Below are 27,331 nucleotides of genomic sequence, written 5' to 3'. Positions count from 1 at the left end.
CATATACACGCCCAAACTTTGAATACGGACATCATCTCTCCAGTAAATAGTCTTTCTCTCCTATGTCTTGACAATTAATAATAAACAGGATATCTCTTGGAAAAATAACTGGTGTTTGGTGCCGTGATTCAACAACGGGGACAAGAGCTTAATTTCAAGTCTACAAGATACTGTAATCAAACTATGGGACAACCTGATCAAAGTGAGGATGTCTTCAAAGGATATAGGAACTGCACCCACAAATCATACAAAAGGAACAATAAGATTCTTTAAGGAACTGAGTTTATTTTACAATTATGGCAACAGACCTTTAGAACAAAATGTCACATTGAAGATTTCACTGACCACTTAAAGACTGTTTAAATCACTCACTAAAAATTGTTGCTATTACAAATAACTGCACACAAATATGTTTATAATTTCCGAGCGAGAAAGGAAGAGAAAAATTAAACATTTAAAATAAATCTACCTATGTCTACACTGTAAAAACAAAACGACCTAAAAGGCAAGAAAGAAAAAAAAAAAGTGTTTGGTCATGAACAAAGAAAGCCATGTCAAAAACAGGCAAAGCAGGCTGGATCCAGGTCTTAATTACATCCATCAGATGAGTGTTCATTTGTAGAATCTTGATGGACCTGTGAAGGTAGAGTAGTCTGAGTGAAAATTAACTTTATGCATTTAGAAATCACAATGACAGACATGCTATTTTTTGCTTATTTCGGCTCATGTTATCAGCCTCTGTACTCATCTCTGTTTCAAGCAGAGGGGTTGAAATCATAGAATCAATATGAGTCATGATACTGGAAATTCCACACAATTTTTTGTATTTTACATAACCACGTAATACATATTTTGACAAATAAAAAGGTACTCGTTTTATATGGATGCAAACCATTTACTAGCAAAAGTAGAGTCTTAGTAAATTAATGAAAAATAAGCATAAATGTGCAATACCTGGCATGCCGCTGGAGAATCTCTCATTAGAACTGTTTGGAAGACATGAGGATGAGAAGTTCATTGAGGGCAGGGGCTTCAGACTGGGCACCTGAAAAACAATTCAAACTCAAACTTAACTGTGAAAACCCTTTTTTTTCTTCTTCTAATAATTCAGACAAAGCTAAGCATGTAATAGATGACTTATTGTCTTACTTTAGATCTTGGTGTTCATCCTACTCCGCATGTGTTTTGCCACAACTTTTATTTAGATTAGTTTAGAAAAATGACAAAGGCAATGGTAGATTTACAAAAGACAAGACAATGGAGAGTCTTTCAAAAAGTGAGAAACCCTATTATAAGGGTTTAATTTTTAGCTTGAATGAGGAAGAGAAAATAAGCTATTTCCGTTAGTACCACGGCATTAAAAACCTTAAAAAAGGTTAAAGACTCGTTATCCTTCATAAGTGTTTGATTTAGGTATATGCTTACTTTGCACCAAATATATATTTCTACAAACTTTATTTTTTAAAGTAACCCAGTAAAACTGGTTTGAGATTACTGAAGTCTTCAATAAAAATTGAATCATACTTCATAAAGGAAATTAAGCATACCACATCCTGTTCGCAAATAAAACAGTTCTGCAACTGGTTTCATAAACTCTTTACAGTTTACACCAACACAAATATAAAACTGCTGTTTGCTTAATCACTGAGATAGCCAGTTTTTTAAACTTCCACACTAGAAGTACTAGACTAAATTGTGTATTGTCTCTTTGATGAATAACCTGTAGTTATGTGTACAACCTTATCTGGGCCAACTGAGATTCTGAGGTCAAATATTTTCTTTCACATGTCATTGAGAATGTGATTTTTAAAGTTCCAATTAAATTCCTGAATTTGATCTGAGCCAGTAAACAGGATGTAGAAATGCAATTTTGAATTAACAACAACAAAACAATATATGCATATTATAAAAAGTAATCATTGGAAGCATTTACCGATGAAATGCTTCTGAGGCGGTACTCCATCAGAACATCTGTGAGCTTCTGTGTGACTTTTAAAACAATCTGGGCATCATCTTCATTCTCAATACGAAAAGAGTCCTAATAATCAACAAGAAACACAAAGTTTATTAACTCCAAAAAGTTGACAATCTAAACAATTTAAGTGCTTCAACAAACTGTAAATCCAAAAGAAAACAGTACCAGATATTTGAGCAGTGTTGCAGGGAGGCTATTGTTTTCCGGACCTTTAGGGCCATGTCCCATCAATCTGTCCCCACTGCTGTTCATAGACATGTCATTAGGGAAAGGTCTGCCCATACCATCATTACGCTGGCCGGGCCCAAAACCATCAGGGCCCATGCCCATATGTCCATCATCAGGGAAACGATGCATGTCCTCTGGTTCCATCATCCCCCTGTCTGGTCCAGACATGCCGTTACCATAGCGACCAGGGCTAGTGAAGTCTTCCATATCAGAATAACCTCTCCTCCTAGGAGGATCATCCATACCTCCATGCATGCCAGGGGCGAAATCAGACATGCCACCACGGGGTGGAAAATCCCCCATGTACATGGGATCTTGAAAGGAACCTCCAAATTGACCTCCTGAGAACGTGAGGAAAAAGTCAAGCAACTATCGGAACAATCTTTCCAAATAAATGTTTTGAACCTTTGCTTCTATCAACACAAACAAACACACTAGTGAGACACTAACCGTGTTTTAAGCCTCTGGGAGGGGGCCCAAGAATTCCAGATCCTGTAAACCCTAGATTGGGTTGTGCGGACTCTAAGAAAAACAAACATCTGGATAAATAACTGGATGGCACATGCATAGAATTCATACACATCTATATGGTTAGACAATATTTAACACAAAACAACTGACTATGTCTGGTGCAAGTGGAGTTAAGGAAGGGTGGAAGGGAAGTGATACTGGGATCGGGCCAGATGATTAAGAACATTTTCACAAGGAACCGGTAGTATGGGTAAATATGGACAAGAAATAAAATAATTTGTGTAATATCAGTTTATTTTGTTACTTCTAATTACATTCCTTGCAAGAAACACTGACTTGTCTTGTTAATGGACAATTCACATTTTCAGTTTTAAAATGCGTGTGATTTTTGACTATAGTTTAAAACTCTTGTTAAATGTTAGGGTGAACTGGGACATCTAAACTGTATGAAAAACTATGAAAATGGCTATTCGCAAAATGTCTAATATTTGTAGAAGTTCAGGACAAGCTGGAAAAACATTTGAGGGTTTTTTTGTGCTGGAATGTCAAGGGTACCGAGTGCAGATAGACAGGAATAGGCCTAGTCCATGTTGTGGCAAAAATTTCTATTAAACCCTCATCACTGTGTAAGAGACACTCTGAATCAAATTATCTTTAAAAAGTATTTATTCTTGCAAGAAGGCCCAAGTCTGTTACGCTGCAGGGTCAGTGAGACAAAATTCAGGAAGGCTGCCTTTATACTAGTCTCAAGGTCTTACTCAGCGGGTTTCTTTTCCCTGTGCACATGCCAAGATAAGGCACACATTTGGCGCTTTTCCATTACCAGTACCAGCTCAACTCGAGTCGGATCGCTTTTCGCTCCGTTTTCCATTGCAGATAGTACCTCCACAATAGTACCTGGTCGTCATAGCGCCGCCTCAGGAAACTGCCGTGACGTAATCTTCTACACGACACACACCCCCTACCCACACACACAGGACAGTGGAGGAAATCGAGTGTATGCTGTTTTACATAATATTAGTAGTGTGTATATCACGCAATCTCTGGCCAAACTATTTAAAAATGGCGTGGTTATTCAGGATACTCCGTCTGGCGCGTGCAATGACGCAGTGAATAGTGACGATTCTCTCTGACCAATCAGCAGTCTGCCGTGTTTTCACGTCACATTTTAGTATCGCCTCAGCTCGCTTAGAACCTCGCCGGAGGTGATACGTAAAAAAGTATCTGGAAGCAGGCACACAACTTTTACACAGTGGAAAACCAAAGGCGACTCGAGGAGAGTCGAGGCGAGGTGGTACGGTGTAGTGGAAAAGGTCCTTTAGTCGCATATCCTTCTATTTAACAATAGCTGACACTTAAGACCACCACAAGTAAATACTAGGGTAAGCACTAGAGTCAAAGGCTCCTTCCCAGCTGTTCCCAAAGTGTCTCACTCCTGCACTTCCACAGGTATACAAACACACATATATTCTGTTCACATACATATATTTTCCATTCACATACCACAATAGAAACATGTGACACACTACTTTGTAATATCTAAAGATCAATGAAAATAATTTTTCCATTACATCCACACTAATGCATTTTTCTTTGAAAAGGCATCTTTTTGAAAACGCTCTCCAAATTAGATAAATTTGAAAACGCCATTTTCGCATTGTAGTGTGGACTGTGAAACCAGAGGCATTTGAAAACGATGATGCAGGTTTAGTCACAGGAGGACGCATATTGTACCGATAGATATTCATTTTATACCGGTATTGTTTCTGTTATGTGCTATTCCCTTACACACAGTTGCTAAAATGTTACTTTGCACTCTCCTCATATCACAGTCCTGCAAAGATGACAGAATTTACTTACATTTGCTGTCCTGCGGCAAAACATGAGCGCAGTTGCGTTTTAGACCAAACATATAATGGCGAGTTAGAGTGGCTGGGATGCATCAGTGAATGGAGAGATAAAATAAAATTATCCTGCCAGAAGAATTGCGTGAGAACTTTATTATTTTTGCTCCGTCTATATCAGAGTGAGTTTATATGAGGGTTTACACCTGCGCAGTTAGGATAATTTAGCGTTTATCTGCCTAGTACCAGAAAGGAATGAATAGCAAAGATAAGGACTGAACCGATCAAAGTCGTCTTGCAAATTTCATGCATTTTTTTAATGCGCGTGTTTGCTCTGCAGCATCTGAATTTACTCCAAGTTGTGTATAATTTCTTTATTCGTTATGAAGTTTATTTTGAGGGTAGTATGACATCCATCCATACAAAGTAAGAGTCAGACCAGCTTTCATTCCATAAGATTACATCTTTCCAAGCGAAAGAGTATTCAGTGAGAAAAACTACAGGGCTAGATTGGGGAATAGATTGAATGGTGTATGACAGAAAATAACTGACTTACTCATGCCCTGAAAGGCTATAACGTCACATGGCTCCTTTAGCACCATCTGGAAGGAAGAAAATACATTTAAAAAGATTATGTAATTAAAGAGCACTTGTGTAAGTCTTAAGAGCACATCAGCATGCAGTCTTTTACCTTAATCTGACCTCTTCCCTCAGTTTTCTCAACTTCAGCAGCAGCAGCTTTAATGGCTTTCCTTGTGGTTGGATCTTTAAGCGCATCCTCTTCCTCATAAGGAACCTTGTCTTTGTGGTTCTGTTTCTGTTTACCAAAAATAATAATGTGGATGTGTATTATATCAGAAGCATGGGCAGAGCTAATCTGCGATATCTATCTGGAAGTGAAGATTGTACCATGTATCTGAAGCTGTGCTTCCAGCCGGTGATGTGAGCAGCAATTTCATTCTGCAGCTGCTGGACTACACACAGTTTACACTGGTAATGAGGAGGAGCCGACTTAGATGGGCTTCGATACTCCCATATGTACTGCAGTCCTATAAACAAAGCAAATATGTATTCAAACATAAGCTTACTCAAAGTAGTTTAAGATTCAGTCTAGCTATACGGTCACTAACAAAAAGCAGCCAAGTACATTGAAGCCATTTGGAAGCAAAATAATTTTCACATTTATTTATATAATAGCTTAAGAAAATATATACATCTTTACCCACCAATAACAGTGTCGGTGACTGATTTGAGCCGTTTGTTCAGGCTGGGTATGGTCTGGATGGATCCATTCTTGGAGGTGAAGACTGGTAAAAAACACAAATTAGTCAAATCAAAAAGCACGTGGGCAGGAATTGTGAACCAGGACTTTAAGTAAAGAAGTGCACCCACTCTACCGATACAGTGCTAAGTGGTTACTGAAAAACAAAACTAGCTGAGTGCTTAAAGCACTCGTTCATCGGTTACCCCCAGGCCTACATACAGACAACAGTCATAGTTGATGAAAAATTGTGGTCAGAAAAGTGAGCCACAACTCTGCACTTAAACGCTGAACAACATATAAAAACAACAGACTTGAATAAAAAAGCTGCAGTGATGCCCGCTGTATTTCTGGTCACAAGCAAAGAGTGACTACAAAAGCACACCAGTTGAGACCTCAGCCGATCACACTGCAGCAGCATAACCGTTCTAATTGAGTTCAAGGCTAGTGGCACCTGAAGTATAATCAATTTCCTGTTAACTTTCCTTGGGCAGCTTAATGCATGCCCTTAAGGCGCCACAATCACTACAGTTAGATGACCCTAAGTGGGCATACAGGGATCGAAGGTGGGATACTCCACCTCCTAGCATTCTTGGATCTCGACCTGATGTTACAGCACATGGTGAGAACAGGTCTTGACTTTCCTAATGTTGCTCGAAGGAGCTCGATGTTGATGTTTCTAATGTTGTTCAGCACACCGCAGTTCAAATATATACACAGTGCAAAGCATTGGTCTGAAAAAGGTGCTAGTTTGAAAGCTGTGCTTGTGTGATGTGTTCAGGGTTGAAGCTCCAAAGCTCTAAAAAACCCAGAAGTGGCACATGGCAATAACATTACCAAGGCCAGGCACAGCTGAAGGGCAGAACTGAAGGGTTCTGAGGGCGGCACTTACCTATGTCACCATTGTAGAGCTGCTGCTTTTTCTGTCACAGGCGACAAATAAAATCGTTGGTGGGGGAGAGAAATAGAGAGGAATTAGAGAGATATAACAGGACCGGAGGTGAAGAGCAGAGCTCGCCCTCCTCCTCTGCTTGAATTCTCCGCTCCACTTTAAGAGTAGAAGCTGACAGTCCTTGGACATTAGGACACAAAGTGTCTCTTCGCCAAACACAGTCATGCTAGAAGAAAAATTGTGCTTTATTCATCTCCCCAAGAATGGGGCTCTATCAGGCAAACAAGAAAACATATGGGATGATACAGGAGTAACGTGTTCTGCAAGTTACATTCTGCTGCAGAATGTTTTTTGTTACATTAGTGCTTATCTGTCTTTTACAGGACAAAAAAGCACTGTCAGGTCAATGACAGACTATGGACATAAAAAGTTTGGAGTAGGTAACACTTTCTAATGTTAAAAAAAAGAAGTATATTCTCTTTTTGGCTGCATTTATTGGATAAAAAATATAGTAAAAACTGAGATATTTTGAAATACTGCAATTTAACTATTTTAAGACAATGTAATTTATTCATGTGATGGCAAAGTTGATTATTCAGCAGCCATTACTCCAGTCTTAAGTGTCATGTGATCCTTCAGAAATCATTCTCTAATATGCTGATTTGGTGCACAAAATTATTTTATTATAACAGTACAATTACATTTTAAGCTACTTTAGGAAAAAAATATGTCAAAAGGTCTGCACTGAATATGTGATGACCACTTAACTATTTTCCTTTATTCGTAGTTATTTAATAATTGGTTTTGTTATTTAACATTTAATATTGTTGTTTCGTTTTCAAATAGCAGAATATCCTCCAAATACTCATAAACCTCAAAGACAATAGGGGCAGAGACTAATAGAATCTTAATATTAATCTCTTAAGAGTAGGAGATTAACAATTTGAGGGGTGAGGAATGTCACATATTCAGCAAAAAAAAAAAACACAGGATTCCCACACCTCTACAACACTATGACAAATTAAGTTGATCACAGTGAGATCAGTCTTTTTCAGTTCATTTTGCTGAAAGATCTGTATCCTTACAGCTGAATGATGATGCTAGCTACAATATGAATCTTTCTAAAAATGCCCATCAAACAAGCAGTTTGCATCACCGTGTCAGGCTGAGCTTCATGACACATCAGGTGGGTTGGTGAACTGCATGTTACGGCTCACTTAAGGTGCTTCTCCACTGCATGGTATGGCTCGGTACAGCTCACGTATGGAGGTTTTCCACTGTGTACAGTACCTAGTACTTTTTTTAGTACCACCTCGGTCGAGGTTCCAAGCGAGCCGTACCGATAATAAAATGTGACGTCTAAACACTGCAGATCACTGATTGGTAAGGGAATCGACCAGCATCATTGGCTTTGCGACACCAAACCCGAAAAAACAAGCTTCTTCGTCTTGCAGTGAAAAACATCCACATGCGAAGATCAAGAACACCATTCCAACGATTTGCTCCATTGCTCCTGTATTGTGTGTTTGTTTGTGTCACGTTTCTGATGATGTCATGACAGTAGAGGCAACGCGTAACAATAATGGCCAGTCTATGATCTGTGAAGCGGTACAACACTGCAGTGGAAAAGCAAACCGAGCCGAACAATGCAGTGGAAAAGCTCCTTTCGTTTTTTTTACAGTTACACGATGCGTTTCTGGTTTCAAATTTCTTAGAATTTAATTTATACATTCGTGAAATTCTGTCATGAAGGTTCTTTTCCATAACTCGTGATGAACGTACGCCTTGGACCCGAAGACTCGAGAGGTTAACTAATCATTTCTGTTTCCGGTACAGACGGCATAGCTTAGCTTTAGCCTATAGGGAAGTGATGTGATAAAAGAACGAACGAATCAGATCAGGATGTGCACTGAACTAACAGACTGAAGACCCAGCTAAGCAATGAACTGATAATTCTGTTTCTCCTAATTTGTCCTTGGCTGGATTATATATTTTTTCTTTTTTAAAATTTGATAAACGTTTGCGTAAGTTGACGTGTTGGGGAAATGGCTATTACTAAAAATATTTTCTACTGAAATGAACTATATGACTTGAAAAAAAAAAAAAAGATTTGTTCATTTTGCTGAACGAGACTCAAAGATCCGAGTCAGTAAAATGCTCCGAAATTCCCATCACTAATTGTGATGAACATCTGTTGTTCTATGCATCTGTTGCTAATTGGATTTTGGGATGCACTCAAATCATTCACTCAACAAAGGAGGCAGATGTGCAGCAATGGGATTTAAGAGGACTAAATAATTGGGGAATTCCTGCATGTCACCAGAGAAAAGAGGTTTCATAAATGTTTTTATTTTAATTAAATTTTGCTGGATAGATGTGCATGAATTCTAATGTTTATTTAATAAACAAGCATTAATTAATTGCTTGCAATGAGATCAATAACATGCATTCATATTTAATAGAAGGGTCGTTCAATAACAAATTCGTTTTTTTTTTTTTGTTGAGAGACCAGTGTTTGATAAGTTCTCAATGAGAACTACTGTTCTAAACGGATAAGTATGCCTGGAGATGGTCTAGAATAGATCCACGCTGTAAGGTGAGGATAACGCAGATGGAGTGGATCTGATATAGTGCACTATTAGAGCTCACCTTCCCACCGGACCTGCCCCTCTTATTAGGATTTAGTCGTCCTTCCATGCTGTAAAAACAAATTGTCACATATTATTTTGTTTATTATTGCTGTAATTAAAAAAACATTTAAATTAAGACTGAAGGAACTAATTTGAAACTAATATACACAGTCCTTCTCTTTCGGCTGTAGAGAGAGTAAACAATGGCGGCACTGGCACATAACAAAAATCAGGCGATTTAACACTGCATCATCATGCGCAGATACACTTAAACTCGTTGTAACGTGAAACGCGATTACTGCACAGTGCACTCACTATAATACATATATTTGAAGCTTTATTAAACGATTTACCTGTTTGGTTTTGCTTTACTAACCCTGTGTCCAGCAAAACCTTGTTTGATTTTTGAAAATAAGAACAAGATGAGATTGAAACGCCTGAAATAACCTGGAAATAATTCTACAAAGACCCTTGTCCGTTTCCCGTATCTTTCCAAAATAAAAGTCCTCAATATGGAACTCAGACCAATTCCTTTCTTTTAATAATTTACTCATACAGTAAAATATGATTCAATCATTATCAAATCATTATCAAATGAATTAAGTTACTTTAAACTTTTGAGACACATGAAGTGAAGAGAACTGGACACACTAGCAAAAACCTTTATTTTGAAGCGAGCTTTTTTCAGCTCCTGACAAAGACTGTCGTACTATCTTGATTTGTGACTGTGCATTGCAGTATCTACATAGACATTTAAGTTAAAATAAAACTCTCTGTAAGTGTCTAGATTTATGTATTTATTAAGTAAATAGTCAAAGGAAATAGTTGTTGTGTGAAATTTAATCAGGCATCTGTTTAGCCGGTCTATCATCTCAACAGAGACTGAAGGACCCCTAATGGCTCAACAGCAGCACGAGTGATTCTCTTTGGTCAGTAAAATAAACTTATCTAAAGTATTTGTTCTGTTAACTATAATGAAATTTGGCGTTAATCGCCGAAAATGTATTTTTTGGCTGCTGTTTATAGCCATTAGTAATATGCTATGCACACTGTTGTAAAAAGTAATCATCCTATCAAACGTGTATAGATTAACGTTATATCGCATATATCTGCTACTGTAAATTGTCTTATTAACTGAACTGATCATATATTATATGTAACGTTACGCATTTGCATGATGATTCTTGTGGCTCTCTGTTTTGTTCTCTTATTACTACATTCTATTGCAATGCAATATACATGGGAAGAGCTGGACCAAACTGTCAAGATCAGCCGTTGTGTATTTTGTTTGCTGTGTTTAATGTTTTTATGATGATTTTATTTGGAGAATAATTTAAATGTAAAGGAACAATAAAATGGGACCTTATTACCTTTATAATATGTCATATTTAAACTAGTATGTGACGCTCAAAACCCTTATTAGTGTTGTTTTATTTTTTTGTTACAGTTCTTTTTTCTTTAACAACTGAAGAATGACCAAAAAAAGTAAAAGGCAAGGCGATTTCCAGAAAAATAAGCTAAAGGTTGGCCAAACAAAGCCAAAAGCTGACAATGCAACGAACGTCAACTTCAGATCAAAAACTATCCATTTACCAGAGCAGCTGAAGCATGGGAGTTCAGGACCGACCACACACAGGAATCTCAACATCAAGGTACATAAAACGCTCATTAAAAAATCTCACACTTTCCACTGACCCTCATCTTTCATGGTAATTATAGAGGTGTAACGACGATACATAAATATGGACTGATGCATCTTGCTAATGTTATTCACACTCATTTGCAGGGTCCGCGTCACACACACATTTGATTTGGCACAGGTTTTACACCGGATGCCCTTCCTGACACAACACATTCACACTCACACACTCCTACGGACAACTTGGTAAATCCTATTCACATAACCTGTATGTCTTTGGGGAAAACAGAGCACCCAGAGGAAACCCAGGCTGACACAGAAAGAACATGCAAACTTAACACAGAAAGGACTCCTGGCTCAGTGCTACCCAACCGTGCTGCCGATCAAATGACTAACAATATGATAAATGCAACATATATGTTTAGACACACTCATGTTAGCCACATCTGCATTGTGTCACTGAGCTGTCATCAAATATTTGATAATTTTTTGATCATTGGTTTTAACACTTCATGGTTTTAAAACTTCTGGAGTATTGGTGGATCCCAAATGGAATACAGAAATGTCTTTTCCCAAAGATTTCAATTAAATTTTAATGTTATGTTTTGGTTGTATTTGTGAGTTAATAAGAATGTAACAGGTTGTGCAAAATAGGCACATACACTTGTAATATCGTTATGTTGATGCATTATCGCATTATGGCATGTTTTCAGGGCTCAGAATTAATGTCAGATCATATTGTGATGAAACGTCCAATTTCCAGTTTGTTATCTTTTTTAATCACACTTTCATTGTCTCTCTCTCAGGATCTGTTGTCCCAGCTGCACCACTTCAACAGTAACGTGAAGCAGGGAGCTCTGGTGGGTTTGCGGGAGTTGCTCTCCGCTCACCCTACTCTGGTTGAGCAGTATGCGTCAGCTGTGCTCTCCGAGGTGGCGGCCCTCTTCACCGACAAAGACGGCTCAGTGCGCGCCGCTGCAGTTCGTCTGCTGCGTTTCATCGCTCAATGCATCTCCGCTGAACGCATAGCACCCTTCTTCCCCCTGCTCAGCGCCCACCTCACTTGTGCCATGACCCACATCTCAGAACCCATCCAGGAAGATGCTCTCCGGGTCCTAGATGTGCTGCTAGAGCACTATCCTGGACTTCTGTCTCAGAGACATACGGTTCTGCTGGCCAATTTTCTGGAGCTCATCTCCCAAAGGCGGAAAGCTGGAACAGGGCTGGATAAATCTGGGAAAGGGGGCTATTCTCTGACTATCAGCACAAATCGCTCTGTGACAGCACAGCAATGGAGACTTACTGTGCTGCTCAGGTATTGCACCAAAGAAAATTTACATAAAAGTCTGTCATTTTCTCCCTCTTCTTTCTGTGTAGTTTGCTATGTTATTATTTATTGTACCATAATAATTTGTGCATGCACACTTTTTTAGGTTGGGCAATTTTCTGCAGGCAGTTGTTGAGGAAAGACCTCTGGAGGAAGACGTGATCAGTAGGATTGGCCTTGGAATGTGGGCTGGAGAGAAAGGCTCGGTGACACCTGTAGATGTGAGTTGGGAGGAGCATGTCTTTGGAAAGGGCAGGATCCAAGTGTTTGAAAATTCTGGAGCCGTGCCCACCCCACGCTCCACTTATCGCCTAAGGTGTGTTTCATTGCTACATTAAATGATTGCTGACTAATTTCTCTTTTCATTATCAGAATGTCCTTCATCATGTAAACCAACTGAATATTGCATGAAAGTTTTTTATTTATTTCAGAGGTGCCCAAACTAGGGAATTAAATTTGGCCCGTTATGACCTTTGATTTGGCCTGCCAGTGACACACAGACAACAAAGATTTGTTTATTTTTTTTACTGATGTCAGTCTTTTGTATAATACTCAATCTAATTGTTTGTTTTCATTGTACTGAAAGTTTCATTGTAAAATAACATTTTGTAACTGCCTTAGATCACAGAATAATGTTTTTTTTCTTCTGTTTTTAAATAAAACATTTAAATGCTTAGGTTAACCACTTTAATTTTAATATAATTCCTTAAAGTTATAAGTTGAAATAATAACGCAACTTTGTTTTTCCCCACGGCCCTCAATTAAGTTTGTTTTTGGCCTTTCTTAGAAAAAAAAATGGTTTATATAGTTACCATAAATGTTTTGTTAACCCAAAAATGAAAATTAAGTCATCATTTACTCACCCTGGAGCCCTTCTTTCATTTCGGACCACAAAAGGAGAATTTTTTTTAAAAGTGTCCTGCTCAAGCTGGTCCATATAATGACAGTGAGACCGTGAATAGCGACCAGCATCCAGCTCTGAAAAAAGACCCAACATGCCGTATATTCCAAGTGTTCTGGGGGCATCTTTTTTTTTGTTTGATCATGGTCGCTATTCATTGCCATTATATGGTCTAAGCCTACAAATGCAACTCATTATATACACTATATAAAAGGTCCGTCTCGTCCTGATCTCTATCCGCTTGCTCTCCTATTTATAAGCATAGCCTTCTTCATGGTCATTGTATTTGCATATTTGGCTTATATCATTCTGTAACCTACTAGTTCTACAGATCTGTGCACTAGTGTTATTATGCTACTGCTTTTGATAGTGTTGATACCGTCGTTTCTTACATATAATATCATGATGATCATTGTTTTGTCTTCATGTCTGTTTTGTATAGGCCTGACTCTAAGCCAGGGGCTGGAATGAATAAGGAACTCTGCTATGCTGAGACGGTGCAGGGCTTTGCAGGAATTCTGGTGCCTCTATTGCTGGAGATCTGGGTTGAGGCGGCAGCTGGAGATCGCGTGCAGATGGACAGCGGCCACCTGCTCTCAGCCGAGTCCATGGCTCTTATGTTCCAGATCCTCACCATACTGCAGTTACTGAGAAGACTCACCCCACAGAGAGACCAACAGGACATACTGGTACATACACTTACACTGCCTGTGGCAGCATCACTGATGATATACAGCCAGGTGTGCTCACATAAACCCTGTTTTCACTGTATCGTGCAGGATGCCTGGTTCCGCAACTCATACCTGACAGATTTCAAACAGCACTTCATGAAAAACTTCCCCTACGGCCTGCTGGAAGTAGCAAGACACAAGAAAAAAGCTGATGGAAAGAGGTGACCAAAAAGTCCATATGCTTTATTAACAGACATGATGCTAATATTTGTAAATGAATTAACCACAATTCTTTTTTGTGATTCCAGAAATTTCAAGAACTGTATGTTCTTTAATAAAAACAATAGTTATTAAAAAAAATTTTTTTGAATATTTTATTTATTACCAACCAACCAAACAAATAAGACTAACCCCCTCTACTCTCCCAGCCCTGTTATACCAGCTGAACAAAAGGTGTAAAATAATTTAAAAAAAGACATAACCAATTAAATTATAGTAGATTACCAAGTTATAAAATGTCTATTCATTATTGCACATCGTTACGTGTTATATATTCTATGTTAAAGCAAACTGTGCTCTTTACTTAAATTATTGATCGCCTTTTCTAGATATGTTCGATTATTTGAATATATTAATAATTATTTAATTTGAAATCACCCTGAGTCATCCTAGTGGTTGAGAACTACTGCTCTATATGAAGGTAATTATCTCTCTTTTTTTGCTTTCAGGATTAGGCTGCAAGTAGCAAGCGAAACGGTTGCTGGGGGTAATGTGGAACCGATGGCTGTAAACGTCTCATTGTGTCAAGTTATGGTGACGCTCAGTCTTAGGGGCCAGGATCACGTAGCAGTAGAAGATGCTGACTGGCTCGGACCAATCAGGGTCTTTATTAGGGAGACGTTATCCAGTGGGGGCAAGCTGAGCTCAAGGCACCTGGCAGCCTTACTGGAGGTGGTGTGGAGAATGATTGTCACCCAGCGCAGTCGAGGTGAGACCCTTTTCTTAATAGAGGACGAAGTTTTGTTTTCTTATAAAGGTCTGTTGGATATAAAATGTGTGTGTGTGTGTTTGCAGTGGTGACAGATGATCTCCTGCAGGCTGTGTTTGTGCAGTACCAGCAGAGGAACCTGAGTGTGAGCGTCCGCACTCTGCTGCTGCGCTTCTTCAGTCAGCTCTACATTCAAGAGCATCAGAACCACCCTCATATTGCTAGGTAGGTGGCCACCACCAATTTATTTCTGGACCCAAACCCATTTATACCAGCCTCAATATGTTTGTCCTTTCTATTTATATACATACACACACACACACACACACACACACACACACACACACACACACACACACACACACACACACACAATTCAAATGAATACTTTTATTCAGCAAGGATTAATTAAATTGGTCAAAAGTGAATGTAAAGACATTTGTTATAGATTTCTATTTTAAATAAATTGTTCTTTTTAGCTTTCTGTTCATCAAAGCAAATCAGCATATTAGAATGGTTTCTGAAGAATAACGTGACTCTGAAAAATCATGTGAACCTAAAGACGGGAGTAATGATGCTGAAAATTCATTTTTGACATCACAGGAATAAATGACATTTTAGAATATATTCAAATATTTCTGTATTTCTGATCAAATAGCTGCAGACTTTGTGAGAATAGGAAACATTTTTAAAACTGACCCAAAACTTTTAAACGGTGTATCAGCCCAGTTACAGGTCATTGTCTCTGCACATTAAGCTGGGAAAGGAATAAGTATTTTAAAACTAAATTATTATTATTATTTAATTTTTTTAGGGGGTTGTACTAGTCGAGTCGACTGTAATTCTCTGCCATGATGCTTCAAGCTTGACGTTGACTAGTCGCTGATCATGGCCTATGCAATCGCTCTCTCACTAATGCATTCAAATATCTTTACTGTGCTATTTTATCTGTGTCTGAGCAGAAATCTGTGAGAAATATAATGACCCGAAGACAAAAGAACTGATAAAAATAAGCTGTTATGTAGGAGCAATAGTCTAGTGGGCAGCGCTGTGTCATATGCCATAGCTGTGCACAAGGCAACTTGCCTTCGAGTCTTAGCTGTCAACTCGGCTTATTTGTTCATTAATTACGTCATCAGCAACTATAATCACATAAATGTAGACTTGAAAAATCTGAATTCGTTCAACCTCTAGTGGTTATATATTTTTAGTCTTTGTCTGTATGGTCTTACAATTTTTCCATGTATTCAGGTTTGTTTGTGAAATTAATTGTATTTAAGTAACCTGAAGACTCCCCCTAGCATCTTTTTTATTGTTTAAGTCTAGAAATGCACCTTGTGATAATGAGAAGAGTCTGAAGTCTACCTCTCTTTCAGGAGCAGGATTCTGGCGCGCTGGTTGGCGTCGCTGCCGGTGCAGTTGGTTCAGCTGGGCAGCAGGAATCCTCAGCTCTCAGCACAACTGCTGGAGACGGTGCAGCCAGCTGCCGCGAGGGGCAACAAAGACCTTCTGCAGAGTCTTCAGAAAAATGCCTGCGGTCTTTATGGTAATCATATATGCCCATACACACAAACAACTGTTTAGCATACTCTCTCACTACTATAGACCTTATGTAGCCCCACCCCTTTTCAGCGCTGAGCTCGTTGTGTTCTGTGTCACAGCATGCAGGCAAGATCTTACGGATGAACTAATGAACCGCTCGTTTTAAAATATTCTCGGTCTACTGACATTTGTTGGTGACTGTTATCTGCTTCAAACATAACAATGCTCATGTCAATGACTTTCATTAGCTCTACAATAAGTAAATTCACCAGCTAATATCTCTTTTTGACAGCGATGCCATAGAAATATACAGAGCTGCCGCAAAACGGAGGTTCAAACACAAAATTCTAAAGATGGCTGTGCGCTTGTTTCTCTGGCGCATAAAGTCTAGTGTGTGTGTGCGTGAGAGTCTTGTGTAAGGGATTTGGCGGTAGTGAGGGAGAGCATTAGAGTGGTGGCGTCTCCGGTTCTGTGTGTGATATAAGCGCTCTGTAGTTTTGTGTTTCGGGAGCACAGCACTCTCTTTGTGTGTGTTAGCACTCATGACATCAGCAGCGTGCGTCAGCAGCTAATAATGTCTTTCTATCTGTGATCACTGACAGGACAAAACTATTTCTCTCTTACTTTTTTCTCCCTCTCTCTCACTCGCATTCTTTCCTTCACTGTTGAGTGTTAGCATTTAGATAAATCTGTCACTAGGTGGAGCTCTTTCTTTTCCCAACAAGTTTCACAATCAGAATGAATAATCAATCTCAAAATAGAGCAGACAACCCCTAAGGGTAATTCGCCTTGGGCCAGGAATTTCTAAAAGAGTTTTAAAATAGCAGTAGTTTTCTATGTATTAGTACAATTTTATTTCATAAATGTTTTTTAAATTATTGTATATATTTTCTTTTAAGAACTTTTCCATGCTGAGCATATCTATTGTATTAATGTTTCTCAGTTTATGCTAATCTGCGAAATATATTTGTATGTGTGCACATCGCAGATTCACAGGACGGCTGTGTGGTTGTGTTGCCTGTGGAGTCCCAGAAGAGGCTGGTTCAGATTCTCCATTTCCTGCCAGCGTTTCCCGCAGAGCTTCTGGCATGTCTCAGCCAGGTCTGCAACACTGGGAGAGTGTCGGCTAGCCTCGCCACAACACTAATACGCACCATACACCTGAGGTATGAGGGTTATGACACATCAGCATGCACTAATGCAGTCCTTAAGTCTGCTTCCAGTGTTCCGCTCTGGGGCATTTTGAAAAAAAATTGTAAGGTTTAGGAAATTAATTCCATAATGGCTTTGCATGATCACTTGTGAAATAATCTTCTGTTGTTGTTTTTTTATGTAGAGTTTATCACTACTTTTCATCATTGAATGAAATACAAATGTGCTAGGTTTTGGACAAGAGATTTAATTTAAGAATTAATTTAAAACAGAATACTTGCATATATGAATTTCATATACACTCCTGCTTTAGTATAGTTCTTATGGGTCGAGCGTTGCCAAACATAATACGCAACACTTTATTTTACTATCCCTAACCTAACAGTCTACTAATACTCTAATGACTGACTAAGGACTGTAGTTGCAAAGTGTTTATAGTTAGTAGAATGTCTAAAGTGTAACATCGAAATAAAGTGTAACACATAATACTTGCTAAAATGGGGAAATAAGTGGATTAGTGTGGATTTGACCAAGACTGGTTATGCATGTGCAGCTCAGCCCTGGAGGGGAGTGTCTGTCTGCATCTGACTGATATGTTTAAAATGTGACTCTGTTTTCTACGACTGTTGAGAGGAGACAGCAGCCTTAGAGTTTTCACTGCTAATAGAATCAAACAATTTAACCAATCAGAGACAGCCAAGCACTCTGCGGCATGATAAGAGGATGGCCAATTCTCCCACTTAACTCTGATTGGCCGTGACCATTAGTCATTAACCGTGATTGGCTGTAATGCGGCGGAACGGAGCCACGAGTCACTGCGCAGTGAAACAGAGGTCATACTGCAGTAAGTTCAGTATATTCAGAGTTATCGTTGTCTTTGGTATACACACTTACCCCCGGTTTCACAGTCAAGGCTTAAGGCTAGTCCCACACTAAAATGCATGTTTGAGCTCTTATAACTGAAAGCAACTTGCACTGACTTATCTTAAAATAGTGTCAGTGCCATTGTTTTGTCTCAAGATGCACACCAGTATTGTCTTTTAAGGCACATGTATAAAAGCTATTTTATTTTGTCAGGCATAATCCTGGCTTAATCTAAGCCCTGTCTGTGAAACCAGGCCTTAGTATTTTGCACAGTTTTCGGCAAGTTGTAGTAACATAATACACTCCCATTAAAAAGGGCTTTCAGAAATGTTGTTTAAAGAGTGTGTCTTCAGGAAATTGTTGATTACTCTTAACACAAATAAACAAGTAATTGATTTGAATGAAATAATTTTTTTTTTTATAAATCTAGTTAGAAATAACAGATATGATACAAAATCATCCTGTTGCTTTATTCACAAATGCTGCATCATTAATTTAAACCATCAATCCTTTTATCAATGTAATTAATAATATGCTGTAATAAAAAACATAAATAGAATAATTTAATGAAATGGCAAACAAGACGGTACATAGATACTGTCGTCTCATTAGTGTTGTTATTGTTAACTAATTCCCAAACTATTCAAAATCAATTTTGCTAATAAAAATAAAGCTGAAATACAGTAAAATATTGGATGAAAAACATGTGAAAATTTGAAATGTTTCCTTGGCAGCCTATTGAAATAGGTTAACGCTGAATTGCTAATTAAATCCGTTATAAAATAAACTACAGCTAAATAAAAATATTTTAAATAGAAAACTAATACTACAACAAAAAAAATGACAAAATCTTGAACTAAAATGACAATATAAAAGCTAATTCAAAATATGAATAGTACTATAATAGTAAACAAATAATAACAAATAGTGCACCTCATATACAAAATATACATCTTTATATAAAGGTTTTTCACATTTCTATAATTTCATGTTCTTATTTAGGAAAACAAATGGGGGAAGTCTTATAAGAGGACTGATCTGATAAGCTTACAAGTGTAAATTAGTCATGTATGATTGACAGAATATTCCTTTATGAGTTCCTCTGCATGCTGAGGGCCTGAGGCTGTGTGCAAGTACATTTGTGTGTGTATCTTTGTGACATGCTGTGTCCCCACTGTGTTTCTTTTAGTCACTAGCCTAAAGCCACTCTTTTATTTGTAGTTTCACCTTAAATCCTAAAGGGAGCAATGTTTGAGAACACATTGACTGTGTAACTTAGAGTCCCTGTGTGAATGTGTCTTGGATACACTGCCTTTCCTCTGGGCTCTCTGTTTGCTCATAACAACAACACTAGGCTAAGTCTGCTCGGAGACCTACAGAGGGCAGTATTACTCTTTAGATAAGACGTTGAACGATCGTCAAGGTCCCTGGCTTCTAAGAGTCGCACCGAAATTCCAAAACAAATGCTACGGCAAGTGAATTCACACCGACTGCACATTTGAAAAAATCTGGACCCATGACAGGAGTCCTCCGTGATAAGCCAAGCATCACTTAAGGCTGCTTCTGTTCATGGCAGAACTGCGTGACATGCCGTTAAGAGAGCCAATCCTCAGAACAACATGAACTGAACATTTTGTCCTTCGCAAGAATTTGGCTTTGATCACATCAGCGAAATGAAGCTAACTCTTGTTGAGTTTTGAATGGTGGCCATGGGGCTCAGAAAGTGTTGCTAAACTTAGACAAGAATGGCTAATAGTTTAGCAATAGAGTGTGTGTTGTCATATTATCCGTGTGTGTGTGTGTGTGGCTGGCACACAGAAAGACTGTGAATGGTAGCACTTTTTTCTAGGTGCATCTCTCTGTATGTGTTTGTGTGTCTAGACTCCAGCCCCTTTTTTCACTAATGGTTTGATGGGAAATATGCCAATCAGTATGCATTAAGGAAGTCCAGCACATGCTCATTCCACAATCACAAGAGAAATGAAATCAAACAAGTAAAAGATCAGATATCCATTCACTTTATTAGCCTTGAGGCTGATCCGCATCAATAAGGGAGAATCATAAGATTGTCCCTGAATAGCTTTAACACACACACGCGCACACACTGGTTCTTTCTGATTTCCTTCTCAGAAAAGCGTGACTATAAAATGGTCACTTCTAAAATATCTTGCCAAAAAGTTACCGCTAAAGCCTTGAACGCACACATTGAAGCACAGGATCACATGGAGTCCATGTTGAATCAGGCTTTTATGACTCGTAAATGCAATTCATTGCAAATTAATGATAATTGAGAAATGGACAAATAAATGTTCCCCAAAAGCATGTTGTGTCATATTTGACATTTACATTAACATGAAAAAAAGGTATTTGAATAATCAAGTAAACCCAAGTTGCTTCAGTCCAGTAAATGTTTATCTTACATTTACTTTATAAAAATCATTAAAGAGTAAAAAAGACTTTAAAAAGAGTAAAAAAAAACTATACAAAAAATGGTTAAATTATCAACATGATCCTGTGCTTCAGGAATGTTTTAAAATCTTCTGAAGGAACAGTAAGGGATGTCTGCCATATTGTGAGGATGACCCCAGCGTTTCCTTAATACCGTGAGTGTTCTCATTTGCTGAAAGTGAGTGTGTTTGTGCAGGGGGTTGATTTCAAAGGAAATGAAGGATCTCAGATGGCCAGTATTTTTAGACTGACATTCTCACCACACGCACACACACAGGTACAGTGTGAGATGTGTAACGGGAGAGCGGTTCAGTGCCGGACCACTGCACAGTAATGCGTGTGTGCTTCCCCGCAGGTCTCCTCTGAGTGGCTGGTCGAGCAGTTCACAGGATGTGCCAGTGAAGGATGTAGATTACCTCAGTTTCTTTTTCACCACACTAACAGGTGCGCACACACTTGTATACACACACAGATCATACATCACATTCAACGATACTAGTACCGACAGCATGCTTGATATTGATAAACCGGCGTTTCCCATGATCCTGTGCTTCAGGTTTCTCCTCTGAGATGTTGCAGGCCCTGCAGGACACGGATGAAGATGGCCTGTTGCCCTCCTCCACACTCTCGCCCCTCAGTGTGTTCGCTACCACCCTGGAGCAGTTTCTACATCATTGGGATGTGGTGGAGGTGATTCTCTCTCTCTTTTATCTGCCAGTCCCTTTCTCCACTTTCAGCTGCTCCAGCATGTGTGTTATGTCAGTTGTTCTGCTGTCAATCGCTGGCATATGTTTCTAATCCTGTTGTCATCCACTCTGTCCCCTGTGAGCGCCCCTCTCCTCTCTCATCTAGTCTGGCTTGTGTCAGTCATGCGGTGGTTCTGGTGTCAATCCACTCGTCTGTCTGCAGTCCGTTGACTGCATTTGCATTACACGTTAGCCTGGGACAGCATTTTCAGCATTAAATATTTTTTCTGTCCAGTGCTTAATTTTTTATACACAATAATAACAATAATATGTTTATGTTTTCTAAGAAAAGTCCCCATGAAAATTTAGATGAAATTCAAAATATATAATTCAAAGACATCACATTATTGTGAAAGGCAAAATAGTTGAATAAACATGATAAAAAGTGCGTTTAGAAGTCAATATATTGACTATTTTATTTAATTCAATGTTGAAAGTGCTTCTCAAAGCCATTCCATTTGTTACATTGTTACAAAAACGTGTAACTTCCTTGAGTATGTACTTTACATACAGGTCAGGGGCACAGTTAATTGCGTTAATATTAATTTATTGTTTTTTCATAATAAATGAATGCATTAAATCGACAGCTCTAATAGCACAGAGCCGCTAGTGTGATATTTGCACACAAAAAAACAGAGACTTTTGTGCGTACACAAGTAGCTTCAAAATAAATTAAAATCTTGCCAAACAATATTTTTGCACACAAAATAAAATCTGAAACTTTTTCATGCACGTAAAAATGACATATACATTAACAGGAAACGCGGTTTAACAGTATTTCCCTGTGCTCACTAGAGAAGTGCACTAAAAAGTCTTGGTTTATAAACCAAACAGTGTTTTGCACATCATGGAAGCGATATGAACCAGGTCATGCTGTTGACCTTAATCGCATCGTCTTTTTTCATGCTAACCTGGTGCAATTTTCAACTTTTACCAAGAAGCAGGTGTTCACTGGAATCAGCGCAGGGCCACTTAGGCCAAGTGTGTTTTAGTTTCCCCCTGGAGACGGCCAGTTCGTTGAGCAGAGGGAAGGTTTATCGCATCGCACCGGTGTAGGTGTCTCCATATTTCAATAAGGGCTGGTTATCAGAGCGCTCCTGGCTAAAGCAAATGCTAATGCCAGCCAGCGGACACCATCACCAACTGACATTTTACACGGAAATTAAAACCCAACAAAACCACTCCCTCAGGCCAGGGTCTGACTCTCACTGCCCCCCTCTTTTTACTGCACACACACAGCTAATTCCTCTATGCAATTTTCTCTGGACTTTCATTTTTTGTGTCCAAGTCAATCAGACAGTATAGGTGTAGAGGGACGGTTGATACGGTAATGAGGAGTGACGGGGGAGATGATGCCAGCAGGTGAGGCTGATGGAGAATAATGGGTCTTAATGAGGAAAAGAGCCTGATTCCCTCCTCGCGTACACAAGCACAGGACATGCTTTCTCTCAGCTCAATCACTTAACTTGCGCTTAATTAGACATTATTTTTAACAGTAAAGAAATTGCCAAAAACACATGTAGTATTTTGGTACAAGTTAATTGCATTCTCAACCTTGTGGGGAAAAATTATATTAAATAAAGATATTTTTAAACCATTAGATACTTATTTATTATTTTTAATTATTTGAATGAAGACTTATGTTGACTAAAGCCCAAAGTATACTTCAGCTATTCACTCTCCGCATGATGTAATTTTCGTCATTAGAGGGGTTCCTGGAAGTCCGTGCGAAGCCCAATTTTTGTACAACTGTTCATGTGCGAGTTACATGAGCCCACTAGATCGTGAAAAGACATCTTCGGCACTTGCCGTGTGCACTCTCATGGCCAAAGGAGTAAAGTTTTCACGGAAAATTAACACAAGCCTTAAGACTGTATTTTATGTGATTTGGAAAAAAAATTGTTAAAACCGTAATATTGGGAAATCATTTTACAATTTAAAAGAAGTTCTATTTCTGTGATGACAAAGCTGAATTATGCAGAATCATTACTCCAGTCTTCAGTGTCACATGATCCTTCAGAAATCATTGTAATATGCGGATTTGGAGCTCAATTATTGATTATTATTGGTTCTCAATTAATAACAATGGTTCTTATTCAATTTTGCTGCTTATTGGTTCTCAATTAATAACAATGGTTCTTATTAAATTTTGCTGCTTAATATATTTGTGGAAACTCATATTTTTTCAGAATTCTTTGATGAAGAGAAAGTTCAAAAGAATATATAGTTTATTTGAAATAGAAATTATAAGTGTTTTAATTTTGAGTTAATTAATTATAATTATTACTGTCACTTTTGTTTAATTTAATGTGCCTTTGTTGAATTAAAGTATTTATTTATTACACACAGACACACACACATACGTGTGTGTGTGTGTATATTATATATATATATATATATATATATATATACATACATATATCCTACCCCAAAAGACTAAAGTTATGGCTGCTGAAAGTTACTGTTAGTTACTGTATTTTTGATCAAATAGATACAGCCTCTGTGAGCTTCTTTCAAAAACATAAAAATAAGTTACTATTCCAAACTTTTGACCGTAGTGTGTAATAAAATAAAAAAATTATATTAAATTTTTATTAAATAAAAAATTTTATTATGAAAATCATTTTAGCACCTTATTTTTTTTTACAGCCCTGCTGGAATATATTAATATGCTAAAACTAAATGTGCTAAAAAAAAGTGTGCTTCTAATCCTATTGGGATTTCACATCACACTCCTAAAGAAAATTCTCACTTACTTTTTCTCAGATATATAGCTTGGCAACAATTAGCATCAAATTAAGTTTGAGTGGTGTGTGTGTGTGAGAGAGCGAGAGCACATGGCTGCTGGGGGTCCATTCCTTTATTGCCAATCAGGCGTCTCTAATCTAAAGCATGCGTAATGTGTTCTTAACACTGTTAGCCTGATTAATGTCTGATAATAACCTGCTCTGAATGACATTCTGCTCCGCCTTCATCTGTTTAATCTAATCTGCCCTAATGCTATTAGCACTATTAGATTTCTCACACACATACACTCACACACTTATTTATTGTTTGTGCTCATAAAATATCAGTTCATAGAGTGGCAGGGTGTCGCTAATCTGTCCAGTGTCAACTTCCATTACAACAGACCGGCCGTAGTGGCGAGGTCCAACCCTTTGAGCCCGTCACTGTGTGTGTGTGTGTGTGTGTGTGTGTGTGTGGTGCTATAGGATTCTTTGTTCTCTGCAGACTTCTCTTTTGTCTGGGCCTGGGGATTTATTTTTGTCCGACCTAAACCGTTTGTATGTGTCAGATGTTGTGATGTATAATTCAAGGGTTCTTTGTAGACTGAGATGGAAAAAGTGTCACCTGCCTCTCAGCTTTCAGTCTGTGAAATGACTCTCTTCTTAAGATGTTTCTAAAATCTGTTTATCGTCATTTAATCTTTTTGCCTAGTTTGATTTCTATCTTCTATCTTGATTTCTATATTCTATCTTTCTAATTCTATTTCTACTTTGCTGTTTTTACACTAAAAGCAGATGTATAAAGACATGATGCATGAAATGTTACTTTTAATACACACACGTTTTGAATTTTGAGTATGTTTTTAAAAAATGTAATAAGATATATACTAATTATAAAATATATACTAAGTTTAAAGGTACCATTTAATCAAAATTGGCAATCCTTATTTTTTTTATGCAATGCTGCAGTGTTTATTATAAATGATTTATCCAGGCACATCATTATTTAAAAACGTGCCCGTTTAGTTTGTAATTCGCACTTTTTACGATCCAATCAAATCTCGATAAACAAAATCCCGTCCTGCCCTTTATTGCTTCATGCTTCACTTGGATATACATCACAACAGAGAAGAGTTGGTGACCATTTCTGTTTCATGCTGACATTCAGGGTGCATTAATGCTGCATTTCATGTACACAGAACAAAAGCAGCATCAGAGCCATCTTTAAGATGTGTCGGCTGCATATTTTAGTGCCACATTTATGTAGCATTGCCCGTGCTCCGAGCGGCCTTAACTCTGCTGTGTGAACTTAATTTACCTGCTCAGTTCATCAACATCTCTTCACTGTGTTTGTAGGTGGTGTGTCACTGCCTGGACACCCTGGGATCTCGTGCACAGTGTTTTGATGTAATACAGAGCGCCATCAGTAAGAATCTGGTGAGTGAACGTGTTTTTCTACTGGATGTTTTTGCATGCGAGTGGGCAGTGAAGCCAGACACCGTTTGTGGTGAGACTCTCCATCTCTTCGTAGTGTGGACTCGCCGTGGTGCCAGACTGTGTGTGTGCAGCGATTTTAAGGTGTGTTCCCCGGTTACTGGATGTCAACTTCCTGCCCAGCGACAAACTCCTCCACTTCCTGTCTGACTGTTGCCTGAGCATGCTCAATCTTCTGCTACAACTGGAGCAGAGTGCCCGCAAGAGGTGTGCTCGCTAACACTCTCGCACCCACACACACACACAATATTTGCATAGAGTAACATTTATACACCACAAAGAAGACTATTGGATAATACAGCAAAGAGAATTTGGAAAACAGGACTGGGGAAAGTCCAAAAAGGGCAGTCTCATGAAGACCGCAAAATAAAAAAATAAAAAAAACATTTGAAAATAGTTGCTCGTTTTGATGCGCCTAAAATTCCTCAGCCCCAAAATTTATCAGCAATCAATTTTTTCAGAAATGGTATACAAGTGTCTAATGTATAACAAATATTAATTACAATTATTCTAAATAATAATAAATATATAAACGCATTTTATTCATAAAAAAATTTGCCACCTTTTTTTACATATCATAGCACATGCAATCTTAGTTACAAACTGGGGCTTGTGGTTAAAGTCACCATGAAATCAAAATGGACAATTCTTGTTTTTTATTAAATATTTCAGTATTATAAATGATCCGTGCACATAATTATTTAAGGCGGGACAACCTGTCACTCATGAGTTTACAGCAATAGTAAACCACTACAATGCAATGATCCAATCAATTCCCGGTGGACAAAAATAAGTCCTACCCTACATTTTTTTCTTGTTCGAGAATCTGTTTCACTCACAATCACGTCACAATAGGGAAGAAAAGACTTGTCGTAAACTTCCGCTTTATGACGACTTCAAAGAAATGGGTGGTCCAATCTAACGCTCAAAACGAAAAACTAATTATGTTGTCAAAACATGTTTATCTCCTTCAGGGATGCCGTGTGGGAGGCATGTTTTGCTGCGTTGAGTGCGGTACCGAGGCTCCTGCGATTGGTCCTGCAGTCTTTTCGTGTGCGCGACCTGTGTGAGGAAGAGCTCCCCCTGTTGGCACAGATCCTGTCATTACTTCTTCAGCATACTCAATTACGCAACCACATGATAGCCAACGCCAATCAACTGCAACTCATCATACAGGACTTAACGGTATGGCACATCAAAATATGTAATGTGTAATGCTTAAATCTATTTCGATAGATCAAACTTAAAATGCTTACATATTTGAAAGCTTAATAAACTCAAACTGCCGACACTCTCTTTACTGTTTATTTTTGCAGCATTTCTATGGTGGAGAGACTCGAGAGCAGTGGCTTACGGACTTGCTGTACTGCTACAGCGTGACAATGTCTGGTCAGCGGGCCAACATGGCCATGAGGGACATGTATTAACTGCTGACTGCTACAGTATTCTGTGCCACAGCCATTTGTGTTCTTTTTGTTTTCTGATTCCAGTCGTTTTGTACAAAATAAAGAAATAAACCTTGTGATAATGAA

The 27,331-nt window shown here is 38.4% G+C and overlaps 2 protein-coding genes across 4 annotated transcripts; one reads left to right on the top strand and one right to left on the bottom strand.

Moving 5' to 3' along the window:
- Positions 1-265: 265 nt before the first annotated feature.
- On the bottom strand, positions 266-9,968 carry LOC307005594 (uncharacterized protein). Of its 2 annotated transcripts, XM_079625911.1 has the most exons (13): positions 9,655-9,939; positions 9,321-9,369; positions 6,672-6,702; positions 5,745-5,825; positions 5,428-5,567; positions 5,210-5,335; positions 5,075-5,120; positions 2,654-2,725; positions 2,449-2,544; positions 2,141-2,358; positions 1,934-2,038; positions 955-1,045; positions 266-635 (listed from the first exon to the last, which is right to left on the bottom strand). In XM_079625911.1, exons 2-13 carry the CDS (start codon positions 9,366-9,368, stop codon positions 613-615), a joined length of 1,077 nt encoding a protein of 358 aa, XP_079482037.1. In that variant the 5' UTR covers position 9,369; positions 9,655-9,939; the 3' UTR covers positions 266-612. The 2 variants fall into 2 exon arrangements, with proteins under 2 accessions (XP_079482037.1, XP_079482036.1); XM_079625910.1 differs by having other exon boundaries at positions 2,141-2,544; positions 9,655-9,968.
- tex10 (testis expressed 10) lies at positions 8,905-27,331 on the top strand. Of its 2 annotated transcripts, XM_079625908.1 has the most exons (17): positions 8,905-9,003; positions 10,181-10,230; positions 10,749-10,953; positions 11,747-12,255; positions 12,374-12,583; positions 13,611-13,857; positions 13,948-14,060; positions 14,568-14,827; positions 14,914-15,052; positions 16,204-16,373; positions 17,358-17,535; positions 21,189-21,277; positions 21,390-21,523; positions 25,662-25,742; positions 25,837-26,006; positions 26,774-26,984; positions 27,116-27,331. In XM_079625908.1, the coding sequence occupies exons 3-17, from the start codon at positions 10,774-10,776 to the stop codon at positions 27,224-27,226; spliced, it is 2,802 nt and encodes a 933-aa protein (XP_079482034.1). In that variant the 5' UTR covers positions 8,905-9,003; positions 10,181-10,230; positions 10,749-10,773; the 3' UTR covers positions 27,227-27,331. The 2 variants fall into 2 exon arrangements, with proteins under 2 accessions (XP_079482034.1, XP_079482033.1); XM_079625907.1 differs by lacking the exon at positions 8,905-9,003 and having other exon boundaries at positions 9,794-10,230.

Source organism: Phoxinus phoxinus (assembly GCF_949152265.1).
Source record: "Phoxinus phoxinus genome assembly, chromosome: 10".
NCBI classification, from domain to species: Eukaryota; Metazoa; Chordata; class Actinopteri; order Cypriniformes; family Leuciscidae; genus Phoxinus; species Phoxinus phoxinus.
This window is presented reverse-complemented; position numbering and strand designations above follow the sequence as displayed.

Bases quoted from the DNA above. Each gene is read 5' to 3' on its own strand.
- LOC307005594 (XM_079625910.1), bottom strand. From the start codon at position 9,368: ATGGAAGGACGACTAAATCCTAATAAGAGGGGCAGGTCCGGTGGGAAG. The intron at 5,568-5,744 runs GTGGGTAAAGAT...CTTTGTTTATAG, and splicing joins AGTCACCGACACTGTTATTG to GACTGCAGTACATATGGGAG. The intron at 2,039-2,140 runs GTACTGTTTTCT...GTTGATTATTAG, and splicing joins CAACACTGCTCAAATATCTG to GACTCTTTTCGTATTGAGAA.
- tex10 (XM_079625908.1), top strand. From the start codon at position 10,774: ATGACCAAAAAAAGTAAAAGGCAAGGCGATTTCCAGAAAAATAAGCTA. The intron at 14,061-14,567 runs GTGACCAAAAAG...TTTTGCTTTCAG, and splicing joins AAAAAAGCTGATGGAAAGAG to GATTAGGCTGCAAGTAGCAA. The intron at 15,053-16,203 runs GTAGGTGGCCAC...CCTCTCTTTCAG, and splicing joins AACCACCCTCATATTGCTAG to GAGCAGGATTCTGGCGCGCT.